We start from the raw sequence: 21,496 nt of genomic DNA, 5'->3' as shown, positions 1-21,496 counted from the left end.
TTTCTTTAATAAAATAAACATTTAAAAAATATCTTCATATATGTGTTCACTGAAGAACTGTCAGGGAGTGGATGTTTATCAACTGTGTGTTCAGCAGGCAGGCAGACTTTTATATTAATAATTTACGAATAGGCTTCATATAGCTGCAGTCTTTCGCTCTCTAATGTATAATCTTTTGTGGTACCTGCTTTAGGTACGTCACTACTGAAGATCTGCACGATTACAAGACATCCCTGTATAAAATTCTATTTTTATGAACAGCATCTCCCTCTTGTGGCCATTTAAAACAATCCGTTCACCAAGGTAAACATGCTAACGCTACATAGACCAATGATTTCATTGTCTTCCTAGGAACGTTCCTTGCTATGTTCCATTGCCTTCCTGTAGGAAGGTGGCTTACTCTCTCGCGTCTTGATTGCAGCCTTGTCGGTTATCATAGGTGAATAGGCTCACCACCAGACACAGGATCATCTAGCAAACAGTGCTTAGGTGGAAATGCTAAACGCACTTGTACATTGGCAGAGCATCTAAATGTGCAGTTTAACTATTTTTAGTGTATAACAAGTGGCTAATGGAGTTTCACCTTGATCTGTGTGTATGTTTCATATACCTGTGTTCATGTCACCCTTAGGAGAAAAGTCTAACTCATAAATGTCTTCAGTGGGAATTTAATCTGAGTTTCCTGATGTCTGTTTTCCACCAGGTTTAAGTACAGATAACCAGTGTAGTGTCTGTGATGTAACAACAACAACAATAATAATAATATAATGATGATAATAATAATAATACTAATAATGATAATAATAATAATATAATTCTATGATTCATCATAAGAATTATTATTATTATTTATGGTTGCTCTACCCTCAGAGGTGGTGGCTAGTTTAGGAAAGGTGGGCATTAAGACCCTGGGAGCTGTGGCAGCGGTATGGAGCGGGCTTTCTTAGGCTGGTTATGGGTCGAAAGGAAAACCTGGAAGACCAGAGCAAGGCGTGGCACGCACGCATGCACGCATAGAAATTGCTTTGTCAGTCTCCATTGACGTAAAAGGCTTAATAATTATCCTCTCATAGCAGTGACGTCTGAGAAGCCCAGAGCACTTTAATCTTTTAATATAGCAGAATAATCATATTTTGATAATCAATGTGTTAGTGCAATTGCTTTAACAACCCCCCCCCCCTTAGGAAACGGAACAGTCCATACAATGAGGCTTTATCCTAAAACCCGTTTGAATGTTTCTAACAGCCTGCATCGTGCACATAAATTACAGCTCCAAAAGGTGTTTTTTTGGCCCCTAGAAATTTGAAATACTAACTTTTTATAAAAAGCACTAGGCAGACTATGCGCGTATGATTTTAAAAGGTTGGTTGCACCAGCAGTAACTTTTCCAATCTACACATAATTTACCACACAAGATGCAGATGCAAAGCGGATGTATGGCCTGCGGTTTAATGTTCAGAAGAAGCTTGCGGGCTTCGTTTCCGTAAACATTAATGATACTAGGCGTATAGCGAAAGTTGCGCAGGCGTACTGGAATGCAGACTTGACATCGCAAAGCAGTGCTGCAACATCCATCGATTCGGTGCACGGAGATTATCCATCTGCATTTTTGCAAGACTGGTGGGACCTGTACATATTAATCCATCACAACTGTGCAATCAGAACAACCATGTCCATGGGAAGTGACTTTGGAAATCCTTTACGGAAATTCAAACTTGTTTTTTTAGGGGAGCAAAGCGGTGAGTCCTGGGTTTGCCGAGATTGGGTTTACACGAACATATTACGCTCTATCACATGCATGAAGTAGACTAATTCAGTTATTATTGTTGTTTATTTATGTCCTTACACACGAATACTGTTGTTTTATAAGATCTTATATAGTTATTGGTTCCTGTCACTTTTAAAGAGATCGCCTTCATATTTTCAATTTTTGATTAGTCATGAAAATGTATAGCTATGCACTACATTACACACTAACGTAAACCTCACAACCTTGGTGATTCTTTACAATACGGTTACAGAAATGACGCGTTGACAGAATATTCCCTTGAATTCTAATCGCATATTCTTATAGTGACATTAGGCTTGTAATTTATGAGAAAATACTTATGGTTCTGGCGAGATCTTACTTAAAAACGCATTTCAAACGGGAAATCATGTAAACAAATTGTTAAATTAAGGCGTGGTTATTTGTTCTATCAAGGATCTTGTCTCAATGCTAAAAGAACGACAACGGCAAAGCGAATAAGCAATTCCCGTGTTATCTACTCGAGACACACCCAGGTCGGCAGTGTCTGTGGAATTCTTCAACTTGGCAGCTCTCGCCTCCGTTTTGCCGTAGAATAAGAATAATAGGTTGATAATAAAACAAGACAGCATTTCAGCAACTTTGGGTGGGCACCAAGATAATTAACAAAAAGATAAGATCAGTTTCTGTAACAGTGATTGAGCGTGATCAAGGTGATCGCCTGAGGTAGGCTACAGTATGTTGTTGAGAAGACGTAATCAGACAGTCTGTAAGCACTTCGTGTCATCTAATAACTCGATATCCGAAATGCTAACACAAAAGACCAAACATTTAATTCAAAGACATATACACTATATAGTATTATATTAAATATATCCACTCTGTCTATATAAGCCCTTGATATAATGGCTTCGCACAACAGAACGCGGGTGCATCAGAACTGGAATATCGCCAAGAGCAACGCTGGTGCCAATAATAGGTTTTATGCACAATGTCAGTTACAAAGCAAGCGGCACTGCATGGACCTTTTAACAGCTGTTCTGTAAATACACATGAACTAAAGGTCAACAGTACATTTCTGTCGCATAAGAAACACTACAGAGTGAGTGACAGAGCAGTTTTCAGCTAGAGTCTGGTCCCGAAGCTACCATAGGCTACATGCTGGGAAAAATTCCCTGGGATGCTGCTGTCCACGGTACTGAACCTCGTCGATGGTTAGATGTTCATATCCGTTATCCCTTTCATATCTATCTATTCGGACCATTCATCTTAGTAAGGACCATAAGTAGGTTTTCATATTTTTTGTCTCAATAGATTTCCCTCCTATTTATTGTGATGGTTGGCTGTCGCTGTTTCTGAATCTCAAGGAACAGGCCAGACCTGTAAGGCCTGAACAGAGGAGCCCTCTTGGGTGTGAGTGCACACTGTGCCAGCATTCTGAGAGATCTCCTCTGATTTTTTAATTGTATGCTGCTCTAGACAAAAACGTCTGCTGTGAATGTAAATGTTTTTTTCCCTCAAAAATATTTTGCTCGCAACAACGGGGATACAAAACCTTAGACAGACACATGTTCCTTGCACATCAAACAGCATCTAGCATCTGGTTGTGTTTTCAAAAGCCAGAGTCTGAGGAAGAGGAAAGTAAAATTTTATGTCTATTTGCAGTAGTGGAGAAATCCGGTTACTAGCACATAGAGCTGGTGATAACGAGAGATTATACCATACAAATGTTTTTTGTTTTTTTTTAGCCCTATAAGGTCACATGATTATTTGCATTTAATGTCATTGTCAAAGGATTATGGGAACATTCATTAACATTCTTCAATGAGCATGTCATGTAGCATATGTTAAGGAATAGTGCCTAGTCACTAAGTGTATATGAGGCATCACTGAATCCAATAAACATGGAACATGTTTTCGCCTGTTTCATATTTCAGTTGGAAAGACATCATTGATAACGCGATTTATGTATGACAGCTTTGACAACACTTACCAGGTATGTCATCAAGTCTTTGCTGGTGTCACTGTTGATAAAAGTCCTATAATCCTCTTAGAAGTCCAAACATCAGTGATCTGGTGAGTTCTTTTTTTCTGTAGGCAACTATTGGGATTGACTTTTTATCAAAAACCATGTATCTGGAGGATCGAACTGTAAGAAACTTTGATACTTAAATATATACTTATATAATAGATGTATTTGTTACTTAAATAGCCCATGGTGGAAAATGATGGTGGGTAAGCAGTAAATGATGTTTTCTCTTTCAGGTAAGGTTACAGCTGTGGGACACTGCAGGTCAAGAACGTTTCAGGAGTCTCATCCCCAGCTATATCCGAGATTCCACAGTGGCTGTGGTTGTGTATGATATCACAAGTGAGCTACACGCAAACACTCATACAGGCACACTGTCGAACAATAGATCCATTATTAAATTTAGCAACAACTTATCTTCAAACCACCGATTTGATATAAGCTTGACCTAAGGTGACACTGTTACTCCTTGTGTGACCAGATGTGAACTCCTTTCAACTGACCTCGAAGTGGATTGATGATGTCCGGACAGAGAGGGGGAGTGATGTTATCATTATGCTAGTGGGCAACAAAACAGACTTGGAGGAGAAGAGGTTATTTCTCAGATATTCATGAAAAAATCTTTTGTACTATTTTAGGGTGCTTCTGCTGTTTCAGGGGCTTGAGCTGAATTTCTCCAAGTCTTGTGTGCTTTTTTCTTACTCTGTTTCACTGATTCAGAGAATAAGCTCTTGAGTCCATGGAACAAAATAAAGTTAAAGCTGCTGAAAGCCAGACTAAAGGTTAATCCTTAAATGCATAGGCATTTAGTTAACCATTTGAACAAACTTTGGATCATTAGCAACCAAGCATTAATATCTAACTTTGATCTACAAATTACCATAATAGTGCATAGCTGACCAAAGATTTTACTTGCAATACCAAAATAATAGAACTATGTATGTATGTATATTATGTGTGTATATATATATATATATATATATATATATATATATATATATATATATATATATATATATATATATATATATATATATGAGATAAGTGAGATAAGTTATTTAGATTTTGTGATTGGTGAATTGTTCAATAGGATAAAATTGAGGGATAGTAGGGGTAGAGTGCCTCATACATTTCATGGTGCTGTCTTGTACAGGCAAATCACAATTGAGGAAGGTGAGCAGAGGGCCAAAGAGCTGAACGTGATGTTCATTGAGACTAGTGCTAAAACAGGCAGCAACGTGAAGCAGGTGAGTCTGATAACTCAGCTATGAGCTTCATTCTCTACCGGGGGCTTGGCTGAACAGGGTAATCCAACTGAGCGTGAACTTTATCACGTTAAACACTGACACCAGCCTTTGAGATGTGATTTAGCTGGAGCATCGACATGTAAAGTGCTCTTGTCAGTTCGCTTTATCCTCAGCCGCCTATCTTGGGTTTGAATTTCTTCTGCTTTGGTTTGTCAGCTGTTCAGGCGAGTGGCTGCTGCTCTTCCTGGGATGGAGAGCCTGGATGACACTAACAAAGAGGGTAGTATCCTTTCCATGCAACACCCCATCAAGGGCTTCTAACCAACCACTGCAGTCATATTATGCTATTAAAAAAGGTTTAGAAAAATAATGAAATGCGATGCATTAGGGCATTATTTTTATGGTAATTATGCAGAAATATGGGAAAGCTAATATTACATAAGTTGACAAAGTTGAGTGTCATGCTTTGTAACACCACATAGATGCATACCTGTGTTATTGTTTATGTATATAGTTCTTGACTGTTTAAGTCATTGTTAAATACCTTTGTGTAATTATTTTAGGGATTTACATATGTGGTGAATATTCATTTGTAGAAAATCAGTGACTATTCATAGACTGTTTGATGATATAATTCAGTATATCAGAGGCTTCTGAAATGCATGTTGTGTGTTTATAAAGCAGATGGTAGGCTTCCTTGACAGTGAACTTCAGTGATTGACATCAAGTTAGACAAACCACAGGATCCTCCTGCCACTGAAAGTGGATGCTCCTGTTAGTACAGCGCCCCCTCATGGACACATACACAAGCTGCTTGTTTTGTTGCTTCCCATGGGTCAGCATCCAGTTGAACGTAATGATTGGCATTTAGGCTTTTTCCTTCAAACTGAGCACACTAAAAGTTATTAAATCTTTCAAATCTAAAAGAAAATTGCATCAACATTGTCAGTACAATACAACCCCCCCCCCCAAAAAAAAAAACAAAAAAAACAAGACAAACTCATAAATTCAAAATAAAGGCAAGACAATAAATTAGTAAATTAAGGAATAAAATTACATAGTACAATTTTTGGACAAAATGTTAAGAGTTTTGAGAAGCTTTATGTTTCATTATGTTTTGTATTTTTCTACATGAAGTGAGGTGTTTGATGATACCTTCACAGATGTAATGAGAATTAGGAGAGGCATTAGTCATCCTTCCTTCTTCTTCTCCATGCATGTAATCCCAGGTGTGGAGTCAGCTGCATCTTCAAACTCCCCCATGCATCTTTAGTAATTAAATAAAGACCTCAGAGTTCATGAAAGAAATAGAAATGACCCCCTGCTCAGACCCCCAGCGTAGACCTGCGTCGGCCTGTCCGCTCAGTGCCTGATGCGGTACACAGAAAGCTGAGACAGTGCTGCAAATTCCAGTGAAGCCTGACGTACGCTTTTGCACCTGTGATTAGTGGCATGATCATTGTCTGGAGTATGTCACATGCCTTCAGTGATCATACACTCCCATCTTCTCACTGGCCCCCCCTACCTTGACTGCTCACACACTCACAGCCCCACAAATCAGCTTTGCATGTTTCATCCGCTTTAGTAATTTGAGCCTCTTGTGTAACATCCACAGTCCAATTTTAAGGAAGTACTGATTTAAAAAGACCCAACACGTTTTCAGTAGCTCCATGTACACACTTTAAGATCTGCCATGCTGTACTGTATTGTATATAGTATTTATATTATCATGAACATTCATCCATTAGATGTGATTTGTGTTCACCAGTATGAGTTACTTTTCAATAAGATAAGGGCTTCACTACATTTTGCCCTCTCCCACCTGGAGTTGTTCTATAGTTGCCTAGTAAAGGGGTCTGTACGATTTGGTGATTTGTTGGTGTTGCCTTATATGGTCCAACAGATCCATCAATGTCATTTTTTGTTTGTTGATTTTTTTGGGGGAGGGATAGTTCTGAAGGAAGAAGATAGAACAGGTTTATTTATTTACATATAGAACAGGTGGTGCTTGTGTTAGAGTGATGAAATATCATGAGGGCTATAGTGAGGAAGAATAGGTTTTTAGGTTTGGCACAGGAGAAAAAAAAAATTAAATGCGCTTCTCGTTGGCTTCTTAATGGCCAGTGACCCTGGTTCAATTTGAACTTCAATGATACACACTTTGTTTCAGTGTCTTGCAGGAAATGTACCATTGTGCACATCCTAAAATGATGAAGTATGATGATTGTAGCCACACTCCCCTTTTAATCATGTGGTACAGTGTGTTTTTGCGTCTTTTGAGCACATTTTGCAGACGTGTGTAGAGTGTTAAAAAACATGTGCAACCATTTGCCTGGGAAACCACAGTCCTTGTTACCATGGAGAATGCTATGTGTGTGGGTAACTGTCCTCAAAGCCAGAGAGCAGGTACTGAACAGGATAGAGCAGAGAGAATGTACAGAAATGTGGCTGAAGTCTGCTCTATAAGATTCAGGTCATTGCACCAATACGTTAAAGGAATATGAACTGTTTACCTATCAGAGTAGTAATAGTATATTTAATTAATATTTCAAGATAATGTTGTCTTATTTGAATTTTTTCTGTTTGTTTACATGAATGCACTGACACCACTGTGTATAGAGATTCGTAAATTAATTTAGGCTGGTTTTAGCCCTTGTTTGTCAGGTCATTTCTAATGCCAGTAATTCTTCCACTAAATAAGATGTCAGAGTAGAAAAATGACCTTTATTTTGATGGTCATCAGGAAGAAATAAGACAGAATTACTGGGAACCTTCAATCCTGTAATTATTAATACCAGATTATGCTGACAGGTGAAGAAGCCATTGGGGTAAATAGGTTTTAGAATTATGTATCACATAATAGGGTATCTCTCCCATTTCACATTGTCATATTTAACCTGTACTTTCCTCTAACATTTTTACTTTATTACCTTCCACTTTTGTGACACTAGTGTGCCTTCTGTTATTCTAACACCAAAATGCAAAGCTCTCATTGTAAGGCGACTTAAGAACAGCTATGTCATGAGTGGTTGTCATTTCCGAAATGAGTGACCTGGCATTCGATGGATTAATGATGTTCATGTGATGAAATAATTCCTTTAATGACATCCCTGTACTCACACAATCCATCAGCAAGGCCGAGAGGCATTGCAGGTCTGTTCCATGTGAGAGGATGGTGTTTGCATGTGTGATAGGGGCCCTGCGGTGCCGTCGCATGCACAGAGCACCATGGGATTGTTGCCATGGGGTTGAGCAGAGCAGTGCAGTTGGCTCTCTATTCATTCTGTAAGGACATTTATGAGCATGACATCTGTCTGAAAAGATCAATAAACTCTATGTGTTAATACCACACCTGCTCCCAGCTTTCTGATTTATAGCCACTTAATTCCTGCATCATATCTTACATTGTAATTGTCAATAAATATGGGTCTCCTGTGAAGCTGTGTTCTCACTATAGCTGGTGATGGAAAATATCTTCACACTACCTAATTATTCTCTTAGGTAGTGTAAAGATTCTCCTATTCTCCTAATTGTTCCTTCTGTTCTAACTGACAATCTTCATCTATAACTGGTGACATTAAATGTGTGAGACTGGCATGTTTCATATAGAGTGGGGTGTTTTGTGTTATTCATTGAGCCTATGTATGTGATCGCACAGTGGAGTTCCCCTAACAACAAAGACTCTTCAGTTAGTCATACACAGTGGCAGGTGAGCAAGGGAGAGAGCCATAGCATGGCCTTCACTACTGCCTTTTAAGATAAAGTCTATTGTTGCCCAACTGTGGACTTTCCAAAAGTATACTCTAATAAACTGCAAGTCACTTTGACCTCCCACAGGATTTAAGACTGAGCATTCCAGCTGCATTCTCACAAGCACCACCACCAATTGGTCCCCAAAGGACTGCTAGATTAACGGCCCCTATGGGCCAAAGAGCAACTGAGAAACTCCCTCCAATCGCACAAGAGCAGATGGAATACACCACAGCCATTAAAGCAAATAAAAAGGAATGCAGAAGGAAGGTGAGGCACACTCTCATCACTCTCATCACTTGCTACCACAGTAAGTACATTTCTTCCCCAGCAGCAGACAAATTCATCAAAGATGATATGACTTAGGAAATCAGTTTATATTAAGAGTACCAATTTTGGATACATAGGAACATATAAGGTATAAGCGAGTGTCATACAGTTATTTTTTGTTTTTCATTGTCAGGGACAGGATACACTGTGTTTTTACATGCTTCCTTGTCCTGTGTTTTTACAAGGAAGTATAGTGGCCTGATCAGCAACAGGAGGAGGTCAGATGATCTTCAGCACGTTAGACAGATGGACTTTTCTTGGGCTCTGATTCGCTTCCCTTCTCTAGATCCCAGGCAGCATGTCCCAAGTGGAGGCTTTTGGGGAATCCGAGTTACGTTCTCAGCTAAAATCATCTAGAACTGAGATTGCCATGGCGATCCATGACCCTTTCCCTCTGCTGTATGGGCTTATGGATCATGATATCATCTCTGGTCAGCTGCTCGGGGTGAGAGTGAAAGGACAGTGCCATTAAAAACTTTCCATTTTGACTCCCCCTATCATGAACAACAATTAACATACATACTGGTTTTATATATATATATATATAATAAGCATGATTGTGAATGCATGTGTTGTTGTGGATGATAAAAATTGATAACTAAATCACAAAACTCCCTTATGATGCATCTACATATTTTACATACATATTGTATTGACCAATGAATTTCTAATAAATACTGTATGCAATCGAAACCACTTTTATCTCTCATGTGGCATTGATCGTCGTTAAAGCATTGGCCAATGTTTCTGTTAGGAGACTCTGGAGAGGAAGAAGAAAGATGGGATCCATAAGGCTATGTACTCTCTACTGTCGTGGCTGCTGGAGCAGAACGGTTCAGTTCTTCATGCTTTCTGGGCCAATCTAACCAAAGACTACAATCAGGAGAGTTACCCTAAACTGCAAAGCCTGTTCTCCAGTTTGCCTAAAGGTATAGCCCACAGCCAAATGTGTGAAGTGGCTTACTACATCATGGATATGACAGGCTAAATGATAATTGAATGTAATCAGTGGTTAATCATTTTTAAATTATGGAGAGGTAAAGTAATGCTCACACAGGTTTCATATTTAGATTTATGCAATAGTGCAAATGGCCTTCTTGGCAGCACCCTTGGGGTTGATATTCCTAAGAATATCAAGGCATGAGAGTTGCAATCGACCATTAGGCTCTACGCCTATATAATTCACTAAAATATAAAAGACATGCTAGATTGACACAAATTTGATAAATATGGGACTTAACATTCGGTTTGAGAATTAGAGTTACTGCTGTGGTTAATTTTAAAGTTAATGTTAGATGTAGAGGTAGAGTTAGGTTTAGCATGGTTAGTAGTTTTGGACTTCAAGTTAACTTTAGTGTTTGGGTTACAGTTGAGGTTACGGTTAGAGTTCAGTGTTTGGGTGGCTCTTCCCTTGACTGTAACCCCTGGTAGGGATGAGGATGGAGACCAAGGCCTCCAGGATTCCCAAGCTCGAGTTGCAGAATCGGGCTCTGGCAGACAGGAAGAAGCGGCTCAGGGAGAAGCAGCTGACCCACCAGCCACACCACTACACCAAGAGAGCCTTGCAGGCCAGCTCAGGTATCACCACCATCAGCTAGACCTTATCCTGCATATCATCAAACAGCATGGAGGAGCCACAACCATTTGCTTCAAAACAGGATCTGATGCTTTTCCTGTTCAGATTTAATGAGTGCTTGATAATTATGGGGATGTATTCAATCAGGTATGTGGGAGCAGGGGAAGAGGAAACTGTTAAAAGCAATAGCTCCTAAATTCAGAAAGCCCTGTCTTTACCAAGTGTAACCTGTGGGGCTGGTGTTCTAGGAGTCAAAGAGACATCTATGAGGAAGTCGGACAGTGCGTCTCTCTCTCAGGTTTCCGTGAGCAACAGTAAGCATGTTTTGGTAATGTTGATGCTTGTTTGTAATGAATGCATGATTGTAATGAATGCAATCAGTTATTTAATGCCAAAGGGGATCCAAGGCAGAGGATGCATAGAGGACACATAATGATCTAAGCCGGCTGCACTTACTCTTTCCACAGGTGTGCAGTCTGTGTCTGCCTCAGTCCAGCATGCTGTGACTCTATCTGCTGGAGAGCTTCCTGCAGGCTGTGGGACAGTGGAGGAGATTCTCATCCAACAAGTCATTGAGTCCGGTGAGGGCAGCTTTGCACTGACCACAGATCAGTGAGTCTAGAGATATCAAGTTGCACTGATAACAGACCAGCTCACATTCAAAGCATGGGGTGAGGGAATGTACTTGGGTACACCAGGACTAATATGACCACTTCCCAAAAATATTGTTGCATTATGCTCATTGATGGAGCAGCAAATATCACTTTCCTAATTGTAAGTCACTTTGGATAAAAGCGTCAGCTAAATGTCATCAAATGTAAAATGTAAAAAAAACCCTTTGTGCAGTTACTGCTACACTGACGTTTTTAGCCAAAAGCAGCCTAGCACAGAGACTAAAATATTTTTGTGGCTGAGTACTATTGAGATTTATTCACTTTGTCAGTTCCTGTCAGCAGTGGAAAAATCTTTAGTATTTTCATTTTTCAGGAGGAGCCAAGAAGTGTATCAAGGTCGGGGGAGAGTTCTACTCCAGCAACATGGAGGAGACAGCTAGCGGTCACATGCCACAGACTGTAGAAAATCATGGTCACCACCAGGGGGAGCCTAACACTAGTGCAACGGACGTATGTGGACTTGGCCTATAATCCAACATATTACATTTTGTAGTCATGAAACAAAATGAAAGCAGCCCTGAAAACTATTTGTGGTTCACAAATGTTTGGCCAAAATCTAAATATTACATGTGTGTATGTCTCTCTCTCTCTCTCTCTCTCTCTCTCGCTTTCTCTCTCTCTCTCTCTCTCTCTCTCTCTCTCTCTCTCTCTCTCTCTCTCTCTGTGTGTGTGTGTGTGTGTGTATGTATGTATGTATGCATGTGTGTGTTCAGGTAGAACGTAATGATGATGAGTGTGCAGTGTGTAAAGATGGGGGTGAGCTGATTTGCTGTGATGGATGCCCTCGGGCTTTTCATCTCACCTGCCTGATACCTCCCCTTTCCTCCATACCCAGGTGTGCATCAAACACATTCATCACCTCACCTCATGTTGAGGTCTGCGACACACATATCAACCATCTCCTCTTCATAACCCTGTGTACAGCACACTGTCATCAAACCCCTTACCTCAATGCACATGCAATAAACCCTCTTCACCTCAGCCAGGACTGACATACACAAAAACAACTTTGCCTTTGTACAGAGGTTTCTAACACACACATTATACCATGCTGGCCTATGCAACAATTACAAACACCATGCTTGAAACACTGGCCAAATGACAATCTTTTCTCCTGATAAAACCTTTGACTTTCATTTACTTTAATTCTAAAAATGGCATTTAAACTGTATCTATGCCAGTGTGATTAGAATACACAGTAAAAAATGTGGAGGATGGATTATTTCATAGCACACTGCTGAAAGACTATTGACTGTTTGCTTGCTTTCAGTGGTTCTTGGCACTGTATGATGTGTGATGGTGACAGAACATTGTTGGAAAAGACATACACATCCCTGCAGGTGCGTCTGTAAGGAAACAAGAACTACTCCTTACCATCCTAGAATCAGTTATGAACTCGCACCAGAAAAACATGATTTATATCCTTACAGTAGTTGAACAGATGGGACATGTACACAAGAATGTCAATGAGCATGTCAACATCATTCCACAGGCTCCCGCTCAGCCCCCTCTGTTGGAAGGTGGATCCAGTTCCACAGTGGACTTCTCTTTCTTCTCCTCCGCCTCTCTGTCTGCAGTCACAGGCGGCAAGAGTGCACCACCTGCGGCCTTTCAGGTAGTCTCTGATCCAGAGCACTGTAAACACACCCAGCACAATGTGGAGGAGGAAAGACAGAGGTGTGTAATGGATATGCTTGTTCTATGGCACTGAACGCACTCCTAATTTGGTAAATGAAGGATCTCAATCCAGTCCCAAAGGGACTACTAACCAGTCTGCAGATTTATTCTGTTCCAGCTCTGTAGCTCTTGAGTACCTAGTATGAGCTGCTGAAACAGATTGAAAATCTGGACTGACTCAGGGCATCTGAAGTCTGCACTGAGGACCTCAGACTGACAGAATACTGAACTGCATGGGAATTAAATGGAAATTGGATGTTGTGGTTTTCAGTCTCCTGACACTGAGCTGGTTGGCGTCAGGAAGTCCTGCGGGATTTGCCACCTTGCTCAAGGAGAGCTGCGCATGTGTGCTCAGTGCCTGCAAAGCTACCACACCCACTGCAACTTCCCAAAGTAAGACTCCAGCCTTTCTTGAAATCGGTGGGGCCTACATCTGGTTCTGGAGACCTGCCACACTGCTGATTTCAGTTCCAACCCTAATCTAACATACCTTTTCAATTTGTAGCCAAGTGAGTTAAACTGTGCAAGGCAGCAGGCCTAGAGTTGGGAACCCTAACCCTTTTTATAATATTTTATTTACAGAACTATAGACAGACCTTAATCCATTTTTCATGGACTCCTAGCCAGTACACATTTTCTGTTCTAACTCACGAAACACCTTGAGCACATAATCACATATGCTATACCTTGATGATCTGGCTGAGTTGCATGTGGAGTTGGAATGGAACAATGGAACACAGAACAGACTGATATCAGTGCAATACAGAGGAAATTACTAGTGTTACTAGTTGGTATCATTTGAGAATATGTGCCATTATGAATCTTTGGTGTGTGGTTAAATGAACAAATGTCTCTTTTTCTGCAGTGGAAGGTCTAGATGTATGACCTGCTCCAGATCTTGGGTGTTAACTGAGAATGATGCACCATCCAGGGCTGTGCAGGTAAACCCACAAACAAACAGACATTTTCCTTTCATTATCCTTATAAAAAGAGTAAAGGGTATTCCAATATGAACACATATATACAGATGCACACAAACGCTTCTTTTAAAAGAGCTTTTAGTTATGTCTCTTATCTGTGTCTTCTTCCCTGCCCCAACTGGCACAGTGTTCTGGTGAACAGGTTTCAGCTCACACCGAGCAGCAGTTGTTAAACAAAGACGAAATAGACTCCTTCATAGGGGAGGTAGGCACTCTGCTCTCACATCCTCATATTTACCTCCCATCTACCACAGCCTCTGGAAACCTGCACTCTACACAGTGCAATCAGAAGACTCAGTCTACTGGTGTTTGAAAAAAAAACCCTACAGATTTCAGTGTACAGTGGCCCCATGACATGACAGCTGTTAGGATTGATTTCATGCTCTGCCAATTTCCTTTGATTATTAGGAACTTCAGTATTTTTGGCCAAATTATTCCTTTAAGTCTGGTTATACTAATGTGTACAGTCTATGGCCAAATGTACAGGTTACAATGTATGTTACTTAAAGCAGCTATCTCACTGTCTGTGTCTGTTTTGCTGGCTGTTTCAGAGCTCAATTGATGGGATCCTGCAGTGGGCCTTTCAGAACATTTCACGCCCCCTCTCTGAGTCTCAAGGCTACTTCCAATGAACCTGATGCCCACTGGATCATCAGTGTTGTGCTCTGCTGAGCAAATCAGTCTTGTGTGCCCTCAGATCATGGCTAGATGGTTGAAACATTTGTAGTGGCAGACTCTGCACACTTTTACATCATATGATGTACATATACATATACTAATTTTATGGCAGCAATAATTAAATGTAGTGATAAATGTGATTCCAGTGAGAGACTTTGGGCACATTTATTTATTTATTTATTTATTTATTTATTCCCCATATTAAATGTCCTTAATATGGTAAATGATATACATATCAAACATATTTGTCAATCACAATGTTTGATCCTTTTGTAATAGAAAAGAAAAACCGAGCAGTTTCATCACAAACATCAGTCTCTGAACTCTTGGTGTCCATGGCGATTACTATCTTTAAAAAGTCTAAAATCTAGGTTATTCTTCTGATGGTACAAATATGTGAAATGGCAAAGTACATGCAATAGTGTACTACATATATATGTATGCGTGTGTGTGTGTGTGTGTGTGTGTGTGAATGTGCATGTTTGTGTGTGAGTTTTCCAGCACCCTAGTCAGGGCCCTCTTGCTTTGCTCTGCAGAGAGTTTGACACATCTGTAGGAATGCATGGTTAAGTGCCAACTCTGTCAACTGTCCTCTCTCATACCTCATCCACAGAGAGAGAAAGTGTGTGTGTGTGTGTGTGTGTGTGTGTGTGTGTGAGAGAGAGAGAGAGAGAGAGAGAAAGAAAGAAAGAAAGAAAGAAAGTATATGTGTATTCATGTATGAGAGAGAAAAAGTGTGCATGTGTGGGTGTGTGAGAGAAAGAGTGTGTGTTTGTGTGTGTGTGTGTGTGTGTGTGTGTGTGTGTGTGTGTGTGTGTGAGAGAGAGAGAGAGAGAGAGAGAATACATTTGGAATGTTAATGACAACCATGTGGGTGTTGCGAATAAAGTTTCCAGAGACAGACTGTAGAATGATGTAGAATAGCAGGGAACAAATATTCCCAATTGCTTTGATAAGCTTTTGGATGCCACACTGAGGTCTATAGTTATGTGGGAATTCATTGAACTATCAGTTTGTTTTGTGCTGTGTCTTTTGTTTTTGTCTTTCAGGAGTTTAAAGTAGCCTCACATGAGGTATTGTGACAGGCAGGGAGCCAGACATTTTTGGAATGGTTAACAGTCACTATGGTTTTCACTAAGACCCAACAAATAAGGAGTGGAGAATGCTGTGCTATAGACATTAACTTCAATAGAGCATGAAGAAAAAGGTTTTCATGTGATGATATTTTTTGGCAATGCAGGCAGTATAGATCACTGGCTCTGTTCCCTCTGGTTCTGTGAGCTGGGTGTGTTTTCTATCCTGTAGCAGCAATAACTGAAGGATTATGTGATGCCTTCCATATTGTTTGATGGAGACATATAGTTATTGGTATAAAGACTTGTATGGTGGTGCCTGCCATACTGAGTAATAGACACAATTATTGGTGTAAAGAATTGTACAGTGCTGGCTGCTGTATTGCTTCAGAGTTGGCTGAAGATGTTTTTTAAGTCAGCATAAATGGCAGTCTACCCATGCTAAAACACTACCTGATACTGACCTGCCAAACTCTAGGGAAGTGAGTGTGCTTGATGGGATTTAGTCAAATGCAAGTCGAATTAAAATGATCTGCTATCAGTACAAATGTTTTAAATCCCGTGTGCTTGCATGCATTCCCTAATGTATCTCATTAGTTGCACTAATAGGTTTATACCTTAATTGTGAAATTTAAGTGAACCATACACTCGTACATATACAGTGGTTGAATTGTAAAATAAATTAAGGGCAGGTTTCACCTGGGGATTGCAGGTTTGGGGTTCAGGGTGTATGTGTGTGTGTGTGTGTGTGTGTGTTGGGGGGGGGGGGGGGGGGGGTTAAATATTCTCTCATGCCTGTCTGAATCTGAACTATGGCAGCTGCACACACTGAACTAAATGCTCCACGGTATGGGTCCCCCCCAGACTGAATACCAAAATGGAGATTATAACATTTTGCCCCAACCGATTTGATTTGAAGAACTTATTTATAGATAGAATTAATATGTAAATAACATTTCATCTGTATTCCAGACTAATAGAAACTGTATTAAAAATGTTTCAACTTTAATTCAAATCAGCAACCCCTTAAGCTTTGTATATTGCATGATCTTCAGTGCTCATTTCTGTCTAAAGAAAACCCACTTAAATCATAGAAGCCATTGTAAGTGCTGTGGGTGTTTTCCAGTGAGGTCAAAGCCATGCGTGTTCTAGTAGACTGTACTTAATTCTGTATTCTGTGGTTAGTTTTTTGTTTGGTCTTTGGTGGACTCAGTCATGTGACATGGGCTGTAGCCTCTTTACCAAGGGCTATTTCACATGCTGTTACCAAGCAGCAGGGATCTGTGGGCTTCCTGCCTGCACAAAGGCCATGGTTATAGCACAGCCAAACTATTTTGGGTTCAATTATGAAAGTGTAGTTTTGGTCCTCAGCAAGACCCTCAAGCCCAAAGTGACAGCATGAGGACATCTGCTCCTTTAGTTCAGATAATCATGTAGTGTAAATCACTTTGAACATGAATTAAATTACAAAATGTAAACCCCTAAATCAAACACTACAATAAGGGAGTCAGCTAGAATGTTTATTAATAATAATAATAATAATACACGTTATTTGTATAGCACTTTTAAAAGCATTATATGCATGAGGTTAAAATTTTGGTTAAGCCTGTTTTAAATCTTCATATGGATATAAGGATCAATTACAGTTACATTAGATAATCAGAGCATAAAATCCTACCCACCAGATGAATCTTTCACAAATGTTTTTAGGAATGCTGCATAAGCAAATAAGTAAATAAAAAGAAAAGCTCTAAGCAATGTGCACACCTACAGTTGAACGGCACTAGCTATGCCAAAACACACAAAGGCAAATATCAGGTGCCTCATGCTTGTCATTTTAGGTCTGTTTGTTTAAAATAAAGGCAGTATGAACTCTCTCCTGATGCACTTTCTGCTTGTCCCTGTCTATTTAGACTTTTTTTAAAATTCAGTTTATTTTGTGACTGTTGTACGTACTGTTCACTGTTCATTCCAATAAACCTCATAGCCAAAACATTTTATTTGAAAAATGAAGAATGCATATGTTCAACATATATCTGTAAGTGATGATACATTAAATAATAAATTAAGCACTCCTTTCCTCCTCTTGAAAGGCAGGTTTTGTGTATCTGCTCATGGACAAGACTGGCAATCTAAGTTCTATCCTATCAGATTATTTCTTAACCGGCTCTTCTCAAATACTCTGGAAACAATAATAAACATTTTGATATGTTCCAGCTGATCTAGAGACATATCCTGCATTTCCGGTGATCTGTTATCTGCATTCCTGACATTTCTGCACCATGCATTCCCACACTTACAGGTCACCACATGTGTGGCTCTGAATGCATGTTTGAGGCCACCTATGCAGAAGGTTCCCATCATGGTTTGGACTGTCCTGATCATTAGCCAGACCTACGTCGGACCCTGCACTGATGCTCTCAGCAGCTCTCACTGTGGTGAGCGACCTTGCTCCCCATCATGAATAACTATAAATAAAACAGAATTTGTTACCATGAATATATGGCAGTGAAGTATAAAAAGAATGCGGAAAAAAATCAGTGAGGAAGAATAAACTAGGATGCAGGTGGGATGGGGTCAGAGGTCAGGGCATCTTAGCAAATCAGCGAATAGAGGGTGCTCGGTGCTTAAGGTACTTGACTAGTAATCGGAAGGTAGTCAGTTCAAGTTGTAAGTTGCTTTGGATAAAAGTGTCAGCTAAATGCTGTAAAGGCCAAAGACCTTTGTCTGTGGAAATTACCATGCAACATAAATGGTTTTGGGCCCTATGGCAATGGCAAGGCTCACACAATATATAAAATGTTATTCATATTACATGTAATATCTAAATTAATCTGCTCATTTGTGTTTCGATGAGGATTGTGAATATATGCTGAATAGCTGAAAACAACTCTCACTGTAATTATAGATGAGATGGAATGTTAAATATTCTGTGCCAAACCATTACACTTTTACATAAAGCCCAGCCCACTCTATTCATAATAAGCTTCTAAGAACCCACTACCTCACAAGTTCTTTACAAGGGCCATCAAGTAGGAACCTTCCTTCATTAGTGTTTCATTGAATTAAGCCCATGACACAACCAGAAGGCTCAACTTGAGGTCTGGCATCCTAGACCCACCTTCCTCCAAGCTCAATTTTGGATGGAAAGATCCATACTGATCTTCCCAGTGACTAAGGCTATATCCAGCTCCACTGACACTGTTAATACATGTTCAGTGCCACTGGTTCTATCTAGATCTACTGCTCTAGACATGACAATGATATGACATGACAATCCACTCAGCTACATTCCTGAGATAAAACATCAGCTACCCCATTGTTATAATGTATTTCCCCAGCTAGTCTGTGCTCTCCTCGTCCAAAGCCACTGAGCATGCATTAACAGTGTCAGTGGAGCTGGATATCTTAGAAGCTTATTATGAATAGAGTGGGCTGTGCCTTATGTAAAACTGTAATGGTTTGGCACAGAATATTTAACATCTCATCTCGTCTATAATTACAGTGAGAGTCGTTTTCAGCTACATACGATAATTCTTTCACAGCTACCCTTATCGTACAGCTTCAAAAACCTGACTTCACAAATATATATGTGTCAGACCTAGCTACAGATTCTGCCGCCTATTCATACTGGCCTGATATACACCTGCCACCCACATTCTCTCATCTTAGCCACCAAGTCTGAATTTCAGCTTTTTTCTTTCAAAAGCTTGATTAACTGAATCCTCAAATGCCACTGTTAAATCTACAAAATATACTATCCATTTGCTATCAGTGTACAAACTCATATCCAGCCCCATATATATATATATATATATATATAATTAGAAATGGTGAGGAAAATGTAAATACTAAGGAATAATATGGGGAAAAAATATCTAGTCTGTACTATAAAGTCCCAAAATATTCCACTTTCAGCTAAAATAGCACTTCTATTCAAATAAATTATTCCGCATGAGTAAAAATAGCTGATCTGACACACAATAGATCTCTTATCTAAAGCATGACGAAGACCTGTTTCAGTTCTCTCAGCTGACCACATGGGTCCTTCTTAAAATACATGAGCATTTAGTCTTATTTATCAGCTCAGGGTTACTGGTGTAAAGTGTAAAGTGAAGATAAACACAATCAGCGCAGCCAACAGATTTGCTTTTTCCATCCTTAATTGCCATCATCATCATCATCTCACCTACCTCTCTTTCTCCTTCTCTCTCTCTCCCTCTAACCCTTGTGGTCAAAACGACTGAGTTGGTGCTATGTGCTAGCTCAGCAGCAGCAGGTGCAGCTATTTGAACAGAGGCATTAACAGGAAGCTGTACTGGCACTGTGGCTGGGGTCAGAGGAAAAGCACTGAGCTTGATTGCAGTGAGCCAGCCTCTCACAGTGGCACTGGTCAGTGTCCTTGCCGTGAATCGACTACTAATAGTTTTTATATATAATCAAACAAGCTACCCATAGTTACCTCGAGAGTGTGGTGCCTGTCCATTCTTCTAAACAGAATGTGATAATTAATGGCCAGAGACAATAGGAAATTATGTGTACTAGGAAACTAAGGACAGAATTTCTACTCTTCGTGACATTAAGGTTTTGTTACTGTACCAATAACATCTGAATTTTTCACTGTATTGATGTCATTGTCATGAAGTAACAAAGGGTGGGTTTCTGAACACAGCGCATTGACAAAAAACAGAGGAAAAAAGAGAACAGTCAGCTTGATATTTAAAATAAATGTAACAGGAGTTTTCAAGCCACAGTGGCTCTGAGCTAGTAGCTGATGTAAGGAGGGTTAAAGAGAGCCATGAGAGATTTGAAATGCAACACAGAAGATTAATAAATCTGATGAGACTACAGTGAGAGGAAAAGTGATGAGTATATCACAGATAAAGGCTACTAGAAACCCATTTAAAAGGCATACATCTATGGCTCACAAACCATCGGCTCACAGTAAGGAGGACCTCAGGAAGTAGTGACATCATCCCAAAGTTGCAAGCACTGTCCCCACCACAATAAATATAAAATCTACTAAGATGTTTGTATATTGGAAGCAGTGGTTAAATAACCATTGATGCCTTGGGTCACTTGGGTTAAATTTAAATAAATACTCTAACAAAAATAGGCATTCGAAGGCATTGAAGTGTAAAAATTAAGAGAGTGAGAGAGAGAGAGAGAGAGAGAGAGAGAGAGAGAGAGAGAGAGAGAGAGAGAGAGAGAGAGAGAGCATTCAGTGTAACATTCACTCTATCAAGATTATTTTTGTTTTACAATGAAGTTTGGGAAACCCACCTATAGTTAATATTCAGAAAAATCTTGGACTCAATAAATTCATGAGTATTACATGCACAAAAGCACTGTGATCCTTTCTTAACAGCACCTGCACTTTGTTTATGAAAGAGTTCAAAAACAATATTCAATTATTATAATTCAATAGTTAATTTGCATAATTCTTATAAAACATCCATGGTGGACACATTGCTGATAATTACTGCCAAGTGTCTTGAAGCAGTTTCTATTATATGACTCAAAACATTAAAAAAACATTCAAACTATTTACCCTCACATTTCAGACAGCTGATCTTGTATTTAAATGAAGTGGTGTACACTGAAGTCTGTTAAGTTACTATTATATTGTTAAAAAGAAATATTGATGCTATTGATTTACTTTGAAACCTTCAGTAAGAAGTATCTTGATAAAGTCTTACTATGGTGTGTGTTTTCTCTTTTTAGCTACGAATGCA

General features: G+C 39.6%; 2 protein-coding genes across 2 annotated transcripts; both read left to right on the top strand.

Annotated features, from left to right (window-relative positions):
- Positions 1-1,415: 1,415 nt before the first annotated feature.
- Positions 1,416-8,372, top strand: rab6bb (RAB6B, member RAS oncogene family b). Its single transcript, XM_027028314.2, has 8 exons — positions 1,416-1,739; positions 3,685-3,743; positions 3,845-3,898; positions 4,013-4,118; positions 4,258-4,369; positions 4,930-5,023; positions 5,240-5,306; positions 5,738-8,372. The coding sequence occupies exons 1-8, from the start codon at positions 1,433-1,435 to the stop codon at positions 5,800-5,802; spliced, it is 864 nt and encodes a 287-aa protein (XP_026884115.1). The 5' UTR covers positions 1,416-1,432; the 3' UTR covers positions 5,803-8,372.
- A 1,029-nt stretch (positions 8,373-9,401) lies between these two features.
- Positions 9,402-14,642, top strand: aire (autoimmune regulator). Its single transcript, XM_027026344.2, has 13 exons — positions 9,402-9,548; positions 9,858-10,032; positions 10,535-10,681; positions 10,928-10,993; positions 11,147-11,260; positions 11,667-11,803; positions 12,067-12,188; positions 12,624-12,693; positions 12,846-12,968; positions 13,302-13,423; positions 13,896-13,971; positions 14,138-14,215; positions 14,562-14,642. Exons 1-13 carry the CDS (start codon positions 9,402-9,404, stop codon positions 14,640-14,642), a joined length of 1,458 nt encoding a protein of 485 aa, XP_026882145.2.
- Positions 14,643-21,496: the final 6,854 nt, after the last annotated feature.

This window comes from Electrophorus electricus, chromosome 15 (assembly GCF_013358815.1).
Source record: "Electrophorus electricus isolate fEleEle1 chromosome 15, fEleEle1.pri, whole genome shotgun sequence".
NCBI classification, from domain to species: Eukaryota; Metazoa; Chordata; class Actinopteri; order Gymnotiformes; family Gymnotidae; genus Electrophorus; species Electrophorus electricus.
Note: the sequence above shows the minus strand (reverse complement) of the source record. Positions and strands in the feature narration are given on the sequence as shown.